This window comes from Nannobrachium achirus, assembly GCF_963921795.1.
Source record: "Nannobrachium achirus genome assembly, chromosome: 4".
In the NCBI taxonomy this organism is placed as follows: domain Eukaryota; kingdom Metazoa; phylum Chordata; class Actinopteri; order Myctophiformes; family Myctophidae; genus Nannobrachium; species Nannobrachium achirus.
Genome location: NC_137813.1, coordinates 36,960,445 through 36,976,037, shown reverse-complemented (window position 1 = coordinate 36,976,037; position 15,593 = coordinate 36,960,445). Strand labels below are relative to the sequence as shown.

General features: G+C 44.0%; 1 protein-coding gene across 1 annotated transcript in view; it reads left to right on the top strand.

Moving 5' to 3' along the window:
* Window positions 1-15,593, top strand: part of shank1 (SH3 and multiple ankyrin repeat domains 1) — a gene marked incomplete at both ends in the record, with an annotated part of 76,111 nt that overhangs the window by 29,622 nt on the left and 30,896 nt on the right. Inside the window, 8 exon segments of the mRNA XM_080723267.1 lie at window positions 981-1,097; window positions 1,476-1,553; window positions 2,714-2,780; window positions 4,548-4,717; window positions 6,354-6,478; window positions 7,190-7,338; window positions 8,023-8,136; window positions 8,536-8,611. Coding sequence (XP_080579393.1) covers window positions 981-1,097; window positions 1,476-1,553; window positions 2,714-2,780; window positions 4,548-4,717; window positions 6,354-6,478; window positions 7,190-7,338; window positions 8,023-8,136; window positions 8,536-8,611 — 896 coding nt within the window.

Here is a 15,593-nt window from a genome sequence, read left to right as displayed (position 1 = left end):
AAAAAAAAAAGGATTTGGAATATTGAAAGCACTCGGTGCCGTGCTGTGAGCTTGTATACTGTATCTATTGTTCAATAGTTAAAGTACCCAGGGCCCAGAATTTGGTGCAACACCCCTGCCCCTTCACCTCACCTTCCTCTTCATCGCCACATCAGCAGCATGCCACTCCTTTGTCATACTACTTGTCTTGCACACACCCATCCCTATTTATTTTATTGAGTGCCTCAAGCTGGGTGCATTTGTACGCAATAGGATTCACTCCAAGTCTCGCAGCTGGGTTCCAATCAGTCTCACAGTTGGACTCAGACTTGAACTTAAACGTGAACTCACTTTTAGAAACATAAATTGGGCTTTACACTCACACTTGGATAATGGGTGTTGCTGAAAATGTATATTTTTGCTGTGTGTGTGTGTGTGTGTGTGTGTGTGTGTGTGTGTGTGTGTGTGTGTGTGTGCGCGCGTGTGTGTGTGTGTGTGTGTGTGTGTGTGTGTGTGTGTGTGTGTGTGTGTGTGTGTGCGCGTGCGCGTGCGCGCGCGCATGCTTGCGTGCGTGTGTGCGTGCTTGCGTGCGTGCGTGCATGTGTAAAATTGTATACATGCAGTATACTGCAATAACAATAACTTCTTGTATCTGGACTCTATTTTCTTTATTCTCTTCTCAGCCTCTCACGTTGGAGGTGGTGTTAATTAACTGAAGTGCCAATTTATAACTGCCACCCTTCTTCTTGCCACCCCTATCTCTTTTCTTTTTCTTCCTCCTCTCCATCCTCTGCCTCCCACATAAATCATTTCTGTCTTTGTTTATAAATAACTTCATCGTTCACCTTACCATTCTCTATCGCTTCTTTGAAACAAACCTTCTCTGCATCTGCTCTGCTCCTCTCTCTTTCTTCCTTTCTTTCTTTCTTTCTTTCTTTCTTTCTTTCTTTCTTTCTTTCTTTCTTTCTTCCCATCCCTCCACCATGGTCTGTTAATTCCAGGCATGTCAGAATGGGAACTCACAGCACCTGGAACATCTTCTATTCTACGGGGCGGACTCCACCTCCCAGAATGCCTCTGGAAATACTGCCTTGCACATCTGTGCTTTATACAACAAGGTAGACGTGGTCAAATCATATATCAGGGCCAGTTCAATTATTTTATAACAGTGACTCTATCAGTACCTCATATACAAGAATATTTAAGAATATATTATGTACATAGGCTATATGCTTAGAGATATGCTTTGTGATGCGTCCATTTTCAGAATTATTATTATTATTTTTTTTTAAATACAGTGAATCTCTTTGGCTTCAATATTAAATGTTTTTATTTTTTGGTCAGACACTTTATTGGTGTCATTTATTTTGAATGGCAGACTTGATGCACTGACAATTACAATATAATATTTAAAGCGTAGACATGACATGCAGAAAAGTTCACATGGAGTGTTAATTAGACGTTTATTATATTAACACGAATGCTCTTTCATGTAGGAAAGCTGTGCACGAATTCTACTATACAGGGGAGCCAATAAAGACACAAAGAATAATGGTGGGCAGACACCCTTTCAGGTAATTGCTGAATGCATGGCCAGGGTAATTATGCGTGTTCGTTGGTTGTATGGTTTAGTGTCTTATTAAGTTAACGTAGCAGAAAGTGCCGGGGCCTAATTTCACTTTAACCCATTTAGGCCTAGAATTATTGAATGCTTTAACCAGTGAAAAATAGCAGATATACAAGCTCACTGCGAGCTTGTAGATCTGCTATTTTTGAAAAAGTCGTGAAAATGTGTGCAAATCTTTGAATATATGTATTTTCAAAGCGAACATTTGTAACTAAAATTTTGCTTCTGGGTGGTCCCTGGAACTAAATATTTTGAGACGCGTGTCCGTGGCCAAATACATATCATTTTGGGGGTCCTTCAGATGAAAAGGTTTGAGAACCACTGATATAGGAGTCTCTCAAGAACAGAATAACTGAGCTCCATTTACAGTAAGTGAAAAGGACCTTTTCTTTGACGAGGGCTAGCCATATTGCTGACATAGAAACACAGGTTTTTCAAAAAACCTTTGAAGGATTCAAAAGACACTTATAGAATCGGGGTCAAAATTCGAATTTTCACGATTTTTCAAAAATAGCAGATCTACAAGCTCGCAGCGTGGCACTCGGTGCCACGCTGTGAGCTTGTATATCTGCTATTTTTCAATAGTTAAAGCATAAAATAATGATACACAATAGTGTGTACCCGTTCTGAATGCGTTTAAACCATTATTGTGCTGTGATGCACACAGGGTCCCAGTTGGGAGAATTGTGTATAACCCCTTAATCTGAATACATTAAATCTGTCAGTGCAGAAACGCCACCTGAGACGGTCTCAGCTGTTTGTGTGTGTGTGTGTGTGTGTGTGTGTGTGTGTGTGTGTGTGTGTGTGTGTGTGTGTGTGTGTGTGTGTGTGTGCGTGCGTGCGTGCGTGCGTGCGTGCGTGCGTGCTCGTGCGTGCGTGCGTGTGTGTGCGTGTATGTGTGTGCGTTCATACGTACGCGTTCTTATGAGTGCGCGCATACGCGTACTGTATGTGTGAGCGTCAGAGAGAAAGAGATTGTGGACAAATACTTGGTTGTGTGCTCACACGGACAAGTTAGAAATGGGCCCAAAGCATTTGTGCATTCATTTGTCATAACATGTCACAACTAAGGTTTCACTGAAGCACTTATATGTATGTTGTAACCAGGTGGCTGTGATGTCTGGCCATTTTGAGCTGGGAGAGATAATCAAAAACCACCGTGATACAGATGTTGGTAAGTAGGCTAGTCTTCACATTTGGGGATTTGATAAATCACAAGCATATAGAGATAGAACAGTCGCCCAGCACAGCAGAGGCCCAGGTTTGTCTCCCGGCAGTGGTGCCTTCAACTTGGTCAGGTGCTCCAACAAACAGGATTTCCAGTGTTTGCTGGTTGGAAGCTGGCAGCGCATTGTGAATCTACTGGCTGGTCAGGCAGGGCGTCTTCTCAGCTAGGAGGGGAAGATGGTGTGAACCTCCATGTGTGTTAAGCCTTTCTGATGCCTCGTTTCCTCATGGTTTTGTGATATGCTTGTAATGCTATTTAATACACATAATATCCCATCAAGTGTTCAATGCAAGGAAATGCATTTATTTTACGGATGAATCGAAATGGTCACAAAATAGCATTTTCTGCTGTTTCTTTACAGATGATGCACACAGGCTCTCCGAAATCCATAGCAAAGGTTTTTCAAAAAAGAAGCAGAATTTTTCAAGAATTACTTGAGGCAAAATCCATACAGGGAAAACACATCAGAGATCATAGAGAATACCATGTCCGCTTGTAGCCAGTCTGTTTAAAGCAGTGATTCCCAACCTCTTTTTGTCTATTGCACCCCTTGAGCTGTTTTGCCATGCTGAAAGTACCCCCTCAATGTGTTTCAACGATTCTCCTAAATTAGTTGCATTACACTATCCAACAATATTAACGGACATATCATTGATTTGGCTGGTCACTGTTTGGTTTGATAATGGAACAGTCTTAGTTTAGTACATTGGCTGCTTTCTTGTCAATCATGGTTCCAGCCAAAACTATTGCTGCAGGGAGAATGAGAGAACAGCAACTGGACTTCTGAGCCGTTTAATCCAGGTTTGCTTGCAGTGGTTTGGGTGCATATTTGACCATGTATTGGTTTTAACATACCTAATCTTGACTTCCTCACATAGTTTAATGGGTGAGAACTGCTAGGAGGGAACTAGTTGTGTAATATGGATGTAATATTTATATATCATTTGGGGAATACATTGTAAAAAAAAATCCCCAATCTTTCCAACTGCTCAAGACAAGAACCCCCAGGGATACTTGTACACCTAGTTGGGAACCCCTGCTTTAAAGTACAGTATCGTCACTGTCGGGCAGAAACCTCGTATCTCCAAGTTTCAAATTTGTATTTTTTTTTTTCGCAAAGTAAAGCCCTGCTTCATCACACAAGGCCGTCGCACAAAAGTAGTGAAAACAGCCGATCTACAAGCACACAACGACCTCGCACCGCGAGGCGTTGTGTGCTTGTAGATTGGCTGTTTTCACTGGTTTAAATAATTTTAAAAATGATAAATACAAAACAAACGGTTAATTCGGACATACAAGGTTTCCACCCGACAACAACGTTATGTAGCTAGCTAGCTAGCCGGTTAAATAAACGTTAAAACAGGTGATAATCTAGCTTGCCAACTCGGCCGTGGGACACTCGCTCGCCTTGTGGCTCGCTTGTGCACGCTTCATGAGCCTCAAGGCCTCTCTGTCGGCGCGCCTGCCTTGTTGATTTGCATAGCTACCGTTGGCTTGGGAAAGGCCTACCTACACGCTGTTGGCAGCCACTGAGACCACTGTTGCAGAGGGAGTCGGCAACGACTAAATGAGGAGAAAATGAAAATCACACCCGTGTGAACTGAGCGGTGGTTTACTTTGATTTACGAATGGTAACTTTGATATTTGAATATTTGAATATTTGGTGAATGCCCTAGTGTACCCCAACTCTCTCTCTCTCTCCTCACCTCCCAGTGCCCTTCCTGGAATCACCAAAGTATGCTCCTCAGAGGCGGGAGACGGCGCGGAACCTGGCCTTGCCACACCCTCACCCCTTCCTGCGGGCCAACAGTGATAACAGTATGAATCTACCTGAGTGGATGGCAGCGCCCAATGCCCCAGGCTCCAATATTGTGTCTGTGCAGGTAGAGGAGAGTCACCCACTCCACACTCCTGTCACCAGCATACATTAGGCCCACAGCCTACCATACACTACTGAATGGTACCACTCTAGACATGTTCCCCCATGCTCTCTTTTAGCGGTGGATCATTTGATTTCTTACTTAACACATCTGGTGCCAACCCTGAGTTTCCCGAGTTTGAAAAGGTACTACCGCTGTGCCAACCCCGAGTTTCCCGAGTTTGGGCCGTTTTTGATTTTTTTTTTTTTTTCAATTTTTTTTTTTCAATTTTTTTTTTTTTGACCTCCAGAAATGTAAATTGCATGTTTAACGACCATACCAACCCATTCTTTCAAACATGGCAGCCATGTTTGTTTACATCTGAAGAAAACATAATGGCTGATAAATCATGAATGCCTGAACGGATTTCCAAGCGGATTTTTTTGTTTGAAAGCTGTGAACAGTCTGCACACACGTGGTGCATCATCTAGGCATGGGCGTGCACTTTTTACACAATTGCGCAATTACATGGAAGTCTATGGTAACCATGGCAACGTGGAACATTGAAGAGAAAAAATCATAGCAACATAAGTGTTAAGTAAAAGTATCAATACTGCAATGTGGAAATACTCTGTTACAAGTCCGGAATTCAAAATGTACTTGAGTAAAAGTACAAAAGTATTGGTATCAAAATGTACCAAAAGTAAAAGTACTCATTATGCAGAATGTCCCATTTGAAGGTTTCAAACGTATGCAAATCTTTTGAAAATAGCAGATCTGCAAGCTCACAATGCGTCGATCGGCTATTTTCAAATGGCCGAAATGTATATAGGGCTGAAGTTGTTAATGTATGTTTTGTAATAATAATCAAGATCTACAAAGTAACTATAGTAACTGAAGTTTTCAAATAATTGTAGTGGAGTAAAAGTACAATATTTTGATCCGAGATGTAGTGGAGTAGAAGTAAAGGTATTGAAAATTGGTACTACTCAAGTAAAGTACAAATAAATCAAAAGTGTACACAGTGGGGAATACCACTTATTTTCAACATTGAACTATGTCATTAATATACCTTATAGAGTCATTAATATACCTTATAGAGTCATTAATATACCTTATAGAGTTGTTGTGTGGAAATAAGAAAAAAAAGTCCCCCCTTCTGTGCACCGCCCTGGTTGGTTCCAAGATTTCTAGTGGAAGTGCTGCGTTTAACGGAAGTTACGTTAGGGTAATTCCGGGGAAGCTCACTTCCGGGGAAGCTCACACGGCGGAAGTTGAACGCTTTCTGCCTTATATTGTCACCAGGTTTTTCTCTTCTCAGATGAGTAAAGCCTGGCTACGCGAGGCTACCTTCTGTGTTGCCTAGAACTGGAGGATTGATTGTGAGGTCATGTGATCAGTGACATCATTAAGATGTACTCTTTGGCTTACACATCTTAATGATATCACTGATCATATGACCCCACAATCAATCCTCCAGTTCTAGGCAACACAGAAGGGGGGGTATAAGGTATATTAATGACATAGTCCAAAGTTGAAAATGAGTGGTATTCCCCTTTAAGTACAGAAGTTAGTTACTTTACAGTACACCACTGCTCTTTAGTCTTTACACCCTCTTTCTCTCTTTTCTTTCTCCCTCCCTCTTTGCTCTCTGTTGCAGGGTTTTAAACACACCGGTACGCTACGCAGCTCCAGCAGCCCCCGAGGGGCACGGACTCGCTCTCCCTCCCGGGGGAGAGTGGGGGACAAGGAGGACAGGAGCCGGCAGAGCAGTAGGAGGCAGGCGTGAGTGCAGAAGGGAACATAGAGATGATCCACAAGGAGCAGGATCCAGCCTCTCACTTTCAGCTAGTGAATAATCAGTTCACGTTAGCTGGTGTCAAGTGCTCTTGTGCTTTTATACAATAGAACAATTATCTTTTATATCGTCGTCGTCGGGTGAAAACCCTGTATGTCCAAAACCGTTCGTTTTGCATTTATCATTTTAAAAATGATTTAAACTAGTGAAAACAGCAGATCTACAAGCACACAACGCCTCGCGGCGCGAGGCGTTGTGTGCTTGTAGATCTGCTGTTTTCACTACTTTTGTGCCACAGCCTTGTATGACGAAGCAGGGCTTTACTCCGCGAAAAAACATACACATTTGAAACTTGGAGATACGAGGTTTCTGCCCCGACAGCGACGATATGGTATATCGGTTATTGAGGCTGGCATAATTCAAACTAGGAAGTGAAATCGTAACCTTAATTTATATTGAGTGATGATGTATGTGTCGCTCACCGAAAACACAATACATTGCAGGCATTGAAAGCTTGTACTCAGAGTCTCCGTAACAGTGTGACAAATACAACAAGTAGATTAAAAAACAGTAATAACTAGTATATTGTTTTAATAAAACAGTATCTGCACAGCCATACATTTTTATGGGTGTTATTTAATTTTCGGCAAGCAACACAGTCGTACAAAACATGATGATCCTATCGCTGCCCCCTACAGACCTGCCCCTGTAAACGCCGCTGCACCGCAAGCAGGCCAGCGGAGGCGGCTGTACAGCGCCGTGCCCGGGCGCGTTTTCGTGGCTACTCGTGCACACTCTGCTCAGGGAGACCGGGAGATCAGCTTCAACAAGGGCGACAGGGTCAAAGGTGTGTGCTTCTGGCATGTCTTGGGTGCGTGACTGCGTGTGCGTTTCCACCTGCATGTGTGTGTCACGTGCGTGCGTTTGTGTCAGTGCCAGTGTGTGTGTGTGTGTGTGTGTTGTGTGTGTGTGTGTGTGTGTGTGTGTGTGTGTGTGTGTGTGTGTGTGTGTGTGTGTGTGTGTGTGTGTGTGTGTGTGTGCGCGCGCGCGCGTGTGTGTGTGTCTGTGTGTGCGCGCGTGTGTGTGTGTGTAGGAGCATATCTTTTGTCTCTAATGTGGTGTCTGTCTTGCCTGGCTGCCAGTCCAGCAAGTAAACTCAGTCAATGTTAGGTCATTACTGACCCGGGCCACGTCCAGTCAAGTGTCTTCACCTGTGAGTGTAACAGTCTACTAAATGGACATGTCTCGATGTGAGTGTAAGGTCCCCTATATGTGTGTTTGTATTCAATGTCTGCAGGTATGAATATATGTGTGTTTGTGAGTGAGTCTAAGGTGTCTCCAGGTATGTATGCCTTGGTGAGTATGTAGGGGTTTGCATGTTTGTCTCGTCCGTTTGAGTGTGTGTCCACATTATTTATTTGTTGTTTTATGTTCTTGTTCGTTCACGTTCTGTTTCGGTGTCATTTCTTGTTGTTTCCCGTGCGACTGTGCGTCGTTCACTGACCATGCCACTCTCTTCTGCCCCCTGCAGTGCTGAGTGTGGGCGAGGGCGGCTTCTGGGAGGGGACAGTGAGGGGACGAACTGGTTGGTTCCCCTCCGACTGTGTGGAGGAAGTGGCACCAAGTCGTCAAGACAGTCGCTCAGGTGAGTGCACAGTGCACACGCACGCACACACGCACACACGCAAACACGCGCGCGCACAAACACACACACACACACACACACACACACACACACACACACACACACACACACACACACACACACACACACACACACACACACGCACACACACACACTATTAAACTATTTATTAAAAAATAGCAGATATACATCTCACAGCGCTGCACTAAGTTGATTCATTTTAGCATAACCTTTGACTGTACTACCTGTCTGTATTGTGAACAAACCTGCAAATAAAGTATTCAATCAATCAACCTGCAAATAAAGTATTCAATCAATCAATCAATCAATCAAAAGCATAGAATTGTGTTGTAACCTTTTATTGTAACCTGCTGATGTCTCTGTGGTGGTGTGTTTCAGAGAGCCGTGGGGAGAGAGCCAAGAGATTGTTCCGCCATTACACTGTGGGATCTTACGACAGCTTTGATGCACCCAGGTAAGAATGACACCATTACACTGTGGGATCTTACGACAGCTTTGATGCACCCAGGTAAGAATGACGCCGTCGCTTCCATATCGCCACGTGTTGTTGCTTTTCCAGAGATTCATCTTGCAGAAGATTTCCTCAGCATGGCTGATCTTTTTCAGCTGTGTGCTGCTTTACCTTCAGAGAGTTCACACATACCTTTGGCTTTGCACAATTTACAATTTAGGCATTCAGCAGACATTCTTAATCCAGGGCAATTTACATTAAGCAAGGACAGCACACATCAAATACATGCCAATAGTAATCTAAGATCATAGGTAAACCAAGAATCTATTATCAGTCTAAAGAATAAAAAACAAAACATAAATGGTGCATAAATGGTGCATTTTATTTTAATGGTGCACTTTTATCCAAGGTGCTTTACTTAGATTGTGCATTAATTCACCCATACATTCATTCACCAATGGCAGAGGAAACCATGCAAGGCACCATCCTGCTCACCGGGAGCAACTAGGGGTTCAGAGTCTTGCTCAAGGACTCCGGGGGAGCCCTGATTTGAACTGGGAACCCTTCGGGAACCCTTTGTGCTGTAATGAAGGTTTCTCTACCCCTAAGCTATGCCAACATAAATAATCAGTACAGTGAAGGCATGTCATTTCCAAAAACTAAGACTATACCTAGGGTAATAAGTGGTTAACAGTGGTCCTAGAGGCCAGCGGGCTTCTCTCCTGGAGCAGTTGCTGGTTAAGAGTCCTGCTCCTGGAAGCATCAGTGACAGCTGCAGAGGGAGGGCAAGGTATCACTCACAGTGTCCCAGCTGGATGCCGGATTACAACCAGCTATCATCCTGTCACCAGCTGGCTTTCTGTAATATTTAGACTACGACCACCATATGCTTAAAATGAAATGACACGTGTGTGTGTGTGTGTGTGTGTGTGTGTGTGTGTGTGTGTGTGTGTGTGTGTGTGTGTGTGTGTGTGTGTGTGTGTGTGTGTGTGTGTGTGTGTGTGTGAGAGTGTGTGTGTGTGTGTGTGTGTGTGTGTGTGTGTGTGTGTGTGTGTGTGTGTGTGTGTGTGTGTGTGTGTGTGTGTGTGTTGTACAGGATTCCTTCCGTAATAACACATACAGTATATGCTGGGCAAGGTGATTCATGTGGTCTGCACAGTGATTCATTCATGTTGTGGTGGTACTCTGGTCTTGTTTTGATTTGATATCGGGTGAGTGATTCATGAAGTGGCATCATAGTAAAAGGGACTTCACCACTTAATGCTGGCAGGTTTGTCGTGCCAACGCAAGTGCTTGACATTTCAACTGTTGCAACAGATCTTCTGTACCAAAGTAGGAATGTGTGGTTATTTTTCCTGGGTAATGACCGATTTAATATTGTACAGTCACATTGAAGATTAGGCTTTCTGGATCAGGGCCCACTTGAAAATCTCTAAAGCGTCCACGGCCCACCCATATGACCACTTAAAGGAGTCGTTCAGACCAAAACACATATAGGGTTAAATCTGCCTTTTATCATACCCCTTACCTGCTTTAGTCAATTTTTTTCATTGCTGCCCCTGTTGCTAGATTTCGGCTGCCCCTGTTGCTAGATTTTGCGGGCCCTCTCATAACTAACAGAGTAGATAGTCTTTATTCTAGTGCGGTTATTTCTTTAGCTTCAAAGTTAGGATTCTTTTTATTGGATTGTGTTTACACATCGTCCTGAGACCAACCAAACCGCTGTTTTGACCTCACAGGCACCCTTACTTGTCAAACGGCTTCTGCTCTGCACCAGAGCAGGGAGAGGAGAGCCTAGAAAGGGAGGGGAGGAGCAGAGGATCTTCTCGTCTGTTTGACAAGTAAGGGTGCCTGTGAGGTCAAAACAGTGGTTTGGTTGGTCTCAGGACGTTGTGTAAGACAATCCAATAAACCCTATATGTGTTTTGGTCTGAACAACTCCTTTAACTCATTCTGTGCCTATCCCGAACATGTTCGGCTTTATTTCAATCCAATACAATTTTTTTTTTATTAATTGACTTACCCTGAGCTGCTTGTAGAGTCGTGGGTGGTCCTGGCTCGTCCTACGCTAGCCAGCTAGCCATTTTACATGGTCCGACGATATATTCCATTAAAAATGGTTTAAAATACATTTTTGAGCCCCCCAATGTTCACCAAATGTTCAGCGCCGCTTCCGGAACGTAGTCCAGTGTGCCTATCCCGAACATGTTCGGCTTTTTTAATGAAATGAATAAAATGATCCGAGGCCTTCTGAAGCCTGAGCCTAAATTTAAAATCCAGTGGTCCAAATCCGGGGGAATCCATGCCGGCCGTTAGCCGCGAACGGCGCCGCGAATCGCCGCCGAATCCAATGAAAAACCACATCTTTGGAGGCCCATATCTCTGGATTGTGTTTTTAGGGATGTGGCGCGAGGTTTATTTACGGCGAAATCGCCGAAAAATGATCTTTAAAATGACAAAATGGGAATAGTTATTCTGTTAGCATTATCATCCGGGACCTTTCCATGACGTGCACGAACGTGAGCACGCGCGTCACTGCAACGTGAGCCCCCGGATGCTAATGCAGTCCCCTATGGGAGAAAGTCTGGCATTCTTTGGTGCCCTCTAGGGGCTGGCACTGGAAGCGTTAACATGGCAGCTGTGCATCTTCAGAGCATTTTGAAATGTTTTAATGATCAATCAATTGAATGTGTACCGGGTGGGATCAATGGAACTAACATTATGTCCGTATTTATCGATATCTCAGAGATTAGATTATTAGATTATTTAAGCGGCTTCGAATCCCGACGACCTTTGCTGCATGTCACTCTCCGTCTCTCTCTCTCCCTGTTTCCTGTCTATCTCCACTGTGTACTATCAATAAAGGCAGAAAAATCTAATAAATTGTTTTATTTGAGAGCCCACCTACAAATTGGCTACAATATCCTTACAGCCCACCAGTCAGCCCCGGCCCACAGGTTGAGAATCACTGCGCTAGAATAATTTACAAACGTGTTACAATAGGGTGCTTTTGAGCCTTTCGTGGCTGAGCATCTTTTCGTGACTTTAGGAGAGCTGTGTGAAGAGCTTCTGCGTTGCCAGGCTGCAGTTCTAGGTGGGTTGAATTCGTCATGGATGGTGAAGGTGATCCTGGACAGTTTTGGTGACTAATTCTGAACCCCGCATTAGTTGGTGTGGTGTTATGCAATCACTCACCACACTGCTCTCCTACACAAAGAAACAGTTCCCTTTGATCTGAGACTGTATGCAGCGCTGCACCATCAGGCTGTCCAGAGGCAATATTTACAAAGGCTCTTAGAATAGAATCCCATGAACCCTCAAGTCATAATATTTTCATATGGACGGACATGTCCATTGGTTCCCAAAACCTTTCAGCGGAGACCCAAAGTATAACTGTCTTGTCTTGTCTCCCCAGAAGTCAAACTGACAGACGAATCCATTATGAATTAACCACTTATAAAAATAAAAATCACACCCAATGTGAAGTGAGCGGTGGTCGTGCTTGCATAACGTCTTCAGACTAGGATTTGAGTCTAGGATGTACAGGGTATGCTACAAGCACACGTTTTGCTATGGCAAAACGCTGAGGAAAAAGGCTACAGACATACGACATATGACATCACTAGACAAACATGATGCTACGTACACACATTTTGCTATGGCAAAACGCTGAGGAGAAAGGCTACAGACACACGCACAGCCACTCTATGGAGCGGTTTACCACCGCTCAAAAATAAAGAACAGAAAAAATAAGCCATTATTTTATTTGCCAGAGACAGTAAACATGGAGAGGGAGCAGGGAATTGACACGCAGCAATGAATCACACCAGGGACTTGCTGTCAAGCATTTGAGCCTGTGTGGCCTCACCTACCTTTTCAGATATTCAAATATTTCCAAAAATGTCCAAATGTTTAAATTGGTCTCTCGATATGTAATTCCTCTTGATATGTCTTCTTCTCCATGTCTGGGTTATTCATAAAAGGCTTTTTAGATGGAGCAATACGCAATACATCCGCTGTGTTCATTTATCCATTTGTAACTGAGTGTACAAATGTAACCAAATGCTTTCAATTCACGTTCATTTGATTACATTTGTACATTCTCAGAGTTGAATTACAGTGTGTGGGTATGGGTATGCATTACCACTTGGCCTGACCTCCTTTGGTGCTGTCTGCAGGGGTGTCGCACCAAATCCTGGGCCCTGCGTACAAGGATTCACTGCGGGCCCCAATGTTCTTCATAGATGGAGGGGGTTTACCCCATTTAGAGTGGGAACGCATTATTACGCATTATTCTGTGCTTTAACTATTGAAAAATAGCAGATATAAGCTCACAGCGCAGCAACGAGTGCCGCGCTGCAAGCTTGTAGATCTGCTTAGAAAAATAGTCTTTGAATATTTCAAATCCTTCTAAGGTTTTTTGAAAAAACTATTTTTCAATGTCATTGGTGCTCAAACATTTTCATGTGGAGGACCCCCAAAATGATATGTATTTGACCACGGACCCCCATCAGGGACCCCCTAGAAGCAAAATTTGAGTTACAAATGTTCGCTTAAAAAAATACATGTACTGTATTCAAAGATTTTCACAAGTTTTCATGACTCAAAAATCTACATGCTCGCAGCGTGGCACTCGGTGCCGCACTGTGAGCTTGTATATCTGCTATTTTTCAATAGCTAAAGTGTAAAATAATTAAGGCCCCTCCACCTTGGGCCCTAGTAACTCAGTCCCACTTTTCCCCCCCGTGTGACGCCCCTGTCTGTGGACACAGTGTCGCATGTGAACAGTGAGAAGTCTTCTGTATTGACTCTGGAGTGGAACTCCTTCTAATTAGCTCTGTATAATACAATGTCATTCACTTTAATGTAACGCATTTGCATTACGCCGAGAGAGGGCCTCGCTTTGAGCCAAACTCATTCTAGTGGCCGGGGCTTTGGTCTGCGTAAAGACAGAATTATTTACATAGAAATAAACACATTATTATAACTCACATGTATTATTTACACACAATCCTGCCTTTCGCCTTCCCTTTCTCCATGTCTGTCGCTCCATCGCTCTGCCTTTCTCTCTCTCTCTCTTTACGTCTCCTACGCGGTCCTCCTCTTCATCCATTACTCCCCCCCTGTTGCCCTCCATACTCTTACTTGTGTTAGTCTGTCTCTCTCTCTTTCTGTCTCGTATGCTGTCATTAATTATTTACACGCCTTTCATCAACAGTGACATTTCATGCAAGCGGCTGACTCGACCGTGTAAAATCACACACATATGTTAGCGCACGCACAAACAGGGGCGTCACAAGGGGTAGGAAAGTGGGACTGTATTACTGGGGCCCAAGGTGGAGGGGCCCTAATAACTTTATCTATTGAAAAATAGCAGATGTGCTATTTTTGAAAAGTTGTGAAAATGTGTGAAAATCTTTGAATATATGTATTTTTTAAGCGAACATTTCTAACTCAAATTTTGCTTCTGGGGGTCCCTGGAACTAAATATTTTGAGATCGGGGTCCGTGGCCAAATACATATCATCTTGGGGGTCCTTGACATAGGTTTCTTGCACACATTTTCACGATTTTTCAAAAATAGCAGATCTACAAGCTCACAGCGCGGCACCGAGTGCCGCGCTGTGAGCTTGTATATCTGCTATTTTTCAATAGTTAACATTCACGGGGGGCCCGCAGTGAATCCTTGTACCCAGGGCCCAGAATTTGGTGTGACGCCCCTGCGCACAAACGCACGCACACACACATACACGCTCGCGCAGAAACACACATCATGGATAATTAACAAGTGGAATGCTACTTACCCGGAGCCAGGAGTGTGTTTGTTTGGCCAGGCATCCATCCACTGCTGACTCAGTGACGCCTTCATACAGGCCTGCTTTCAGAGACTTTAGCGTTGGGTGTATTATCTCACCTATTCCCCAGTGTCCCTCTTTTCATTCCTCTATATTTGGCCACATCTCCTGCCCATCTCCTGCCATCCCTCTGTCCATCCCTCGCTCTCTATTCATCACCATATCACTAACCCCCTGTACTTTTTAATTTTCTCTCTATCACCCTCTCTCCCCTGTGGAGTCTCCATCTGGAGGTCAGACAGTGAAGGGCACTCTGGAGGGAGAGATGGATGGAGAGTGGAGAGCCTTGGACAAAGAAAGAGATATGGTTTTATGCGTTTTGAAATATGGAGCCTGGCGAGAGAGACACATTTAGTCTCTCGGCTGGAGCGACGGGAGAGCGTGAATAACAGACAGGAAGAAAGAAACGCCCTCTGCCCTGATTTTCTCCCGTCATCTGTCGTGTGTATTAACACTAACAGGCCTCTTCTCCTCAACTCTGATCTCGAGCCCTGCTTTAGACTGAACATGGGCTTTTGTTGCCAGACGTTGTTTGTAGCTCTTGATCACTTTGATTTAAGCTCAGCCTTTTTAGTAAGACCTCAGCAGCACCATGGCACGTGCATGTTGGTTGGCTGCCAGTGCCTGAGCACCTGCCCGATTGCCTTAATAGGAGAAACTGCCCTTTATTATGCCTACATAGTTTCTCTCATTTATTTTTCCCTTGTTGAAAGGCAGTTGCTCTCATTCAACAAAGGCTAGGCGAGTCCCTTTTGTTGGCACGGTTCCTCATTGATTCCGGTTTTGGAACATGCCTAGCATGCATGCATGTCAATGTTTTATAGGCATCTTAATGGATTAATCAGTGCCAAATGTCTTGTGCATACTGTCATTAGTACCTCCCTTAGTACCTCCACACATTTTTTCACATAATGTTTTAGACTTTTTGAAAGATTTAACTATTCATTAAATCTCTCGCCTCACTGCTAGAAGGTACTGGGTTCGATTCTCGCTGGGGAAGCTGGGGGTGTGTTCTCTTCTCTGCGTCATCAGTGCCCAAACCCTAGGTAGGGGCCTTTCTGTGTGGAGTTTGCATGTTCTCCCCATGTCCCCTAGGTAGGTACCCTCACAAAAAACATGCAGTAATCCTGG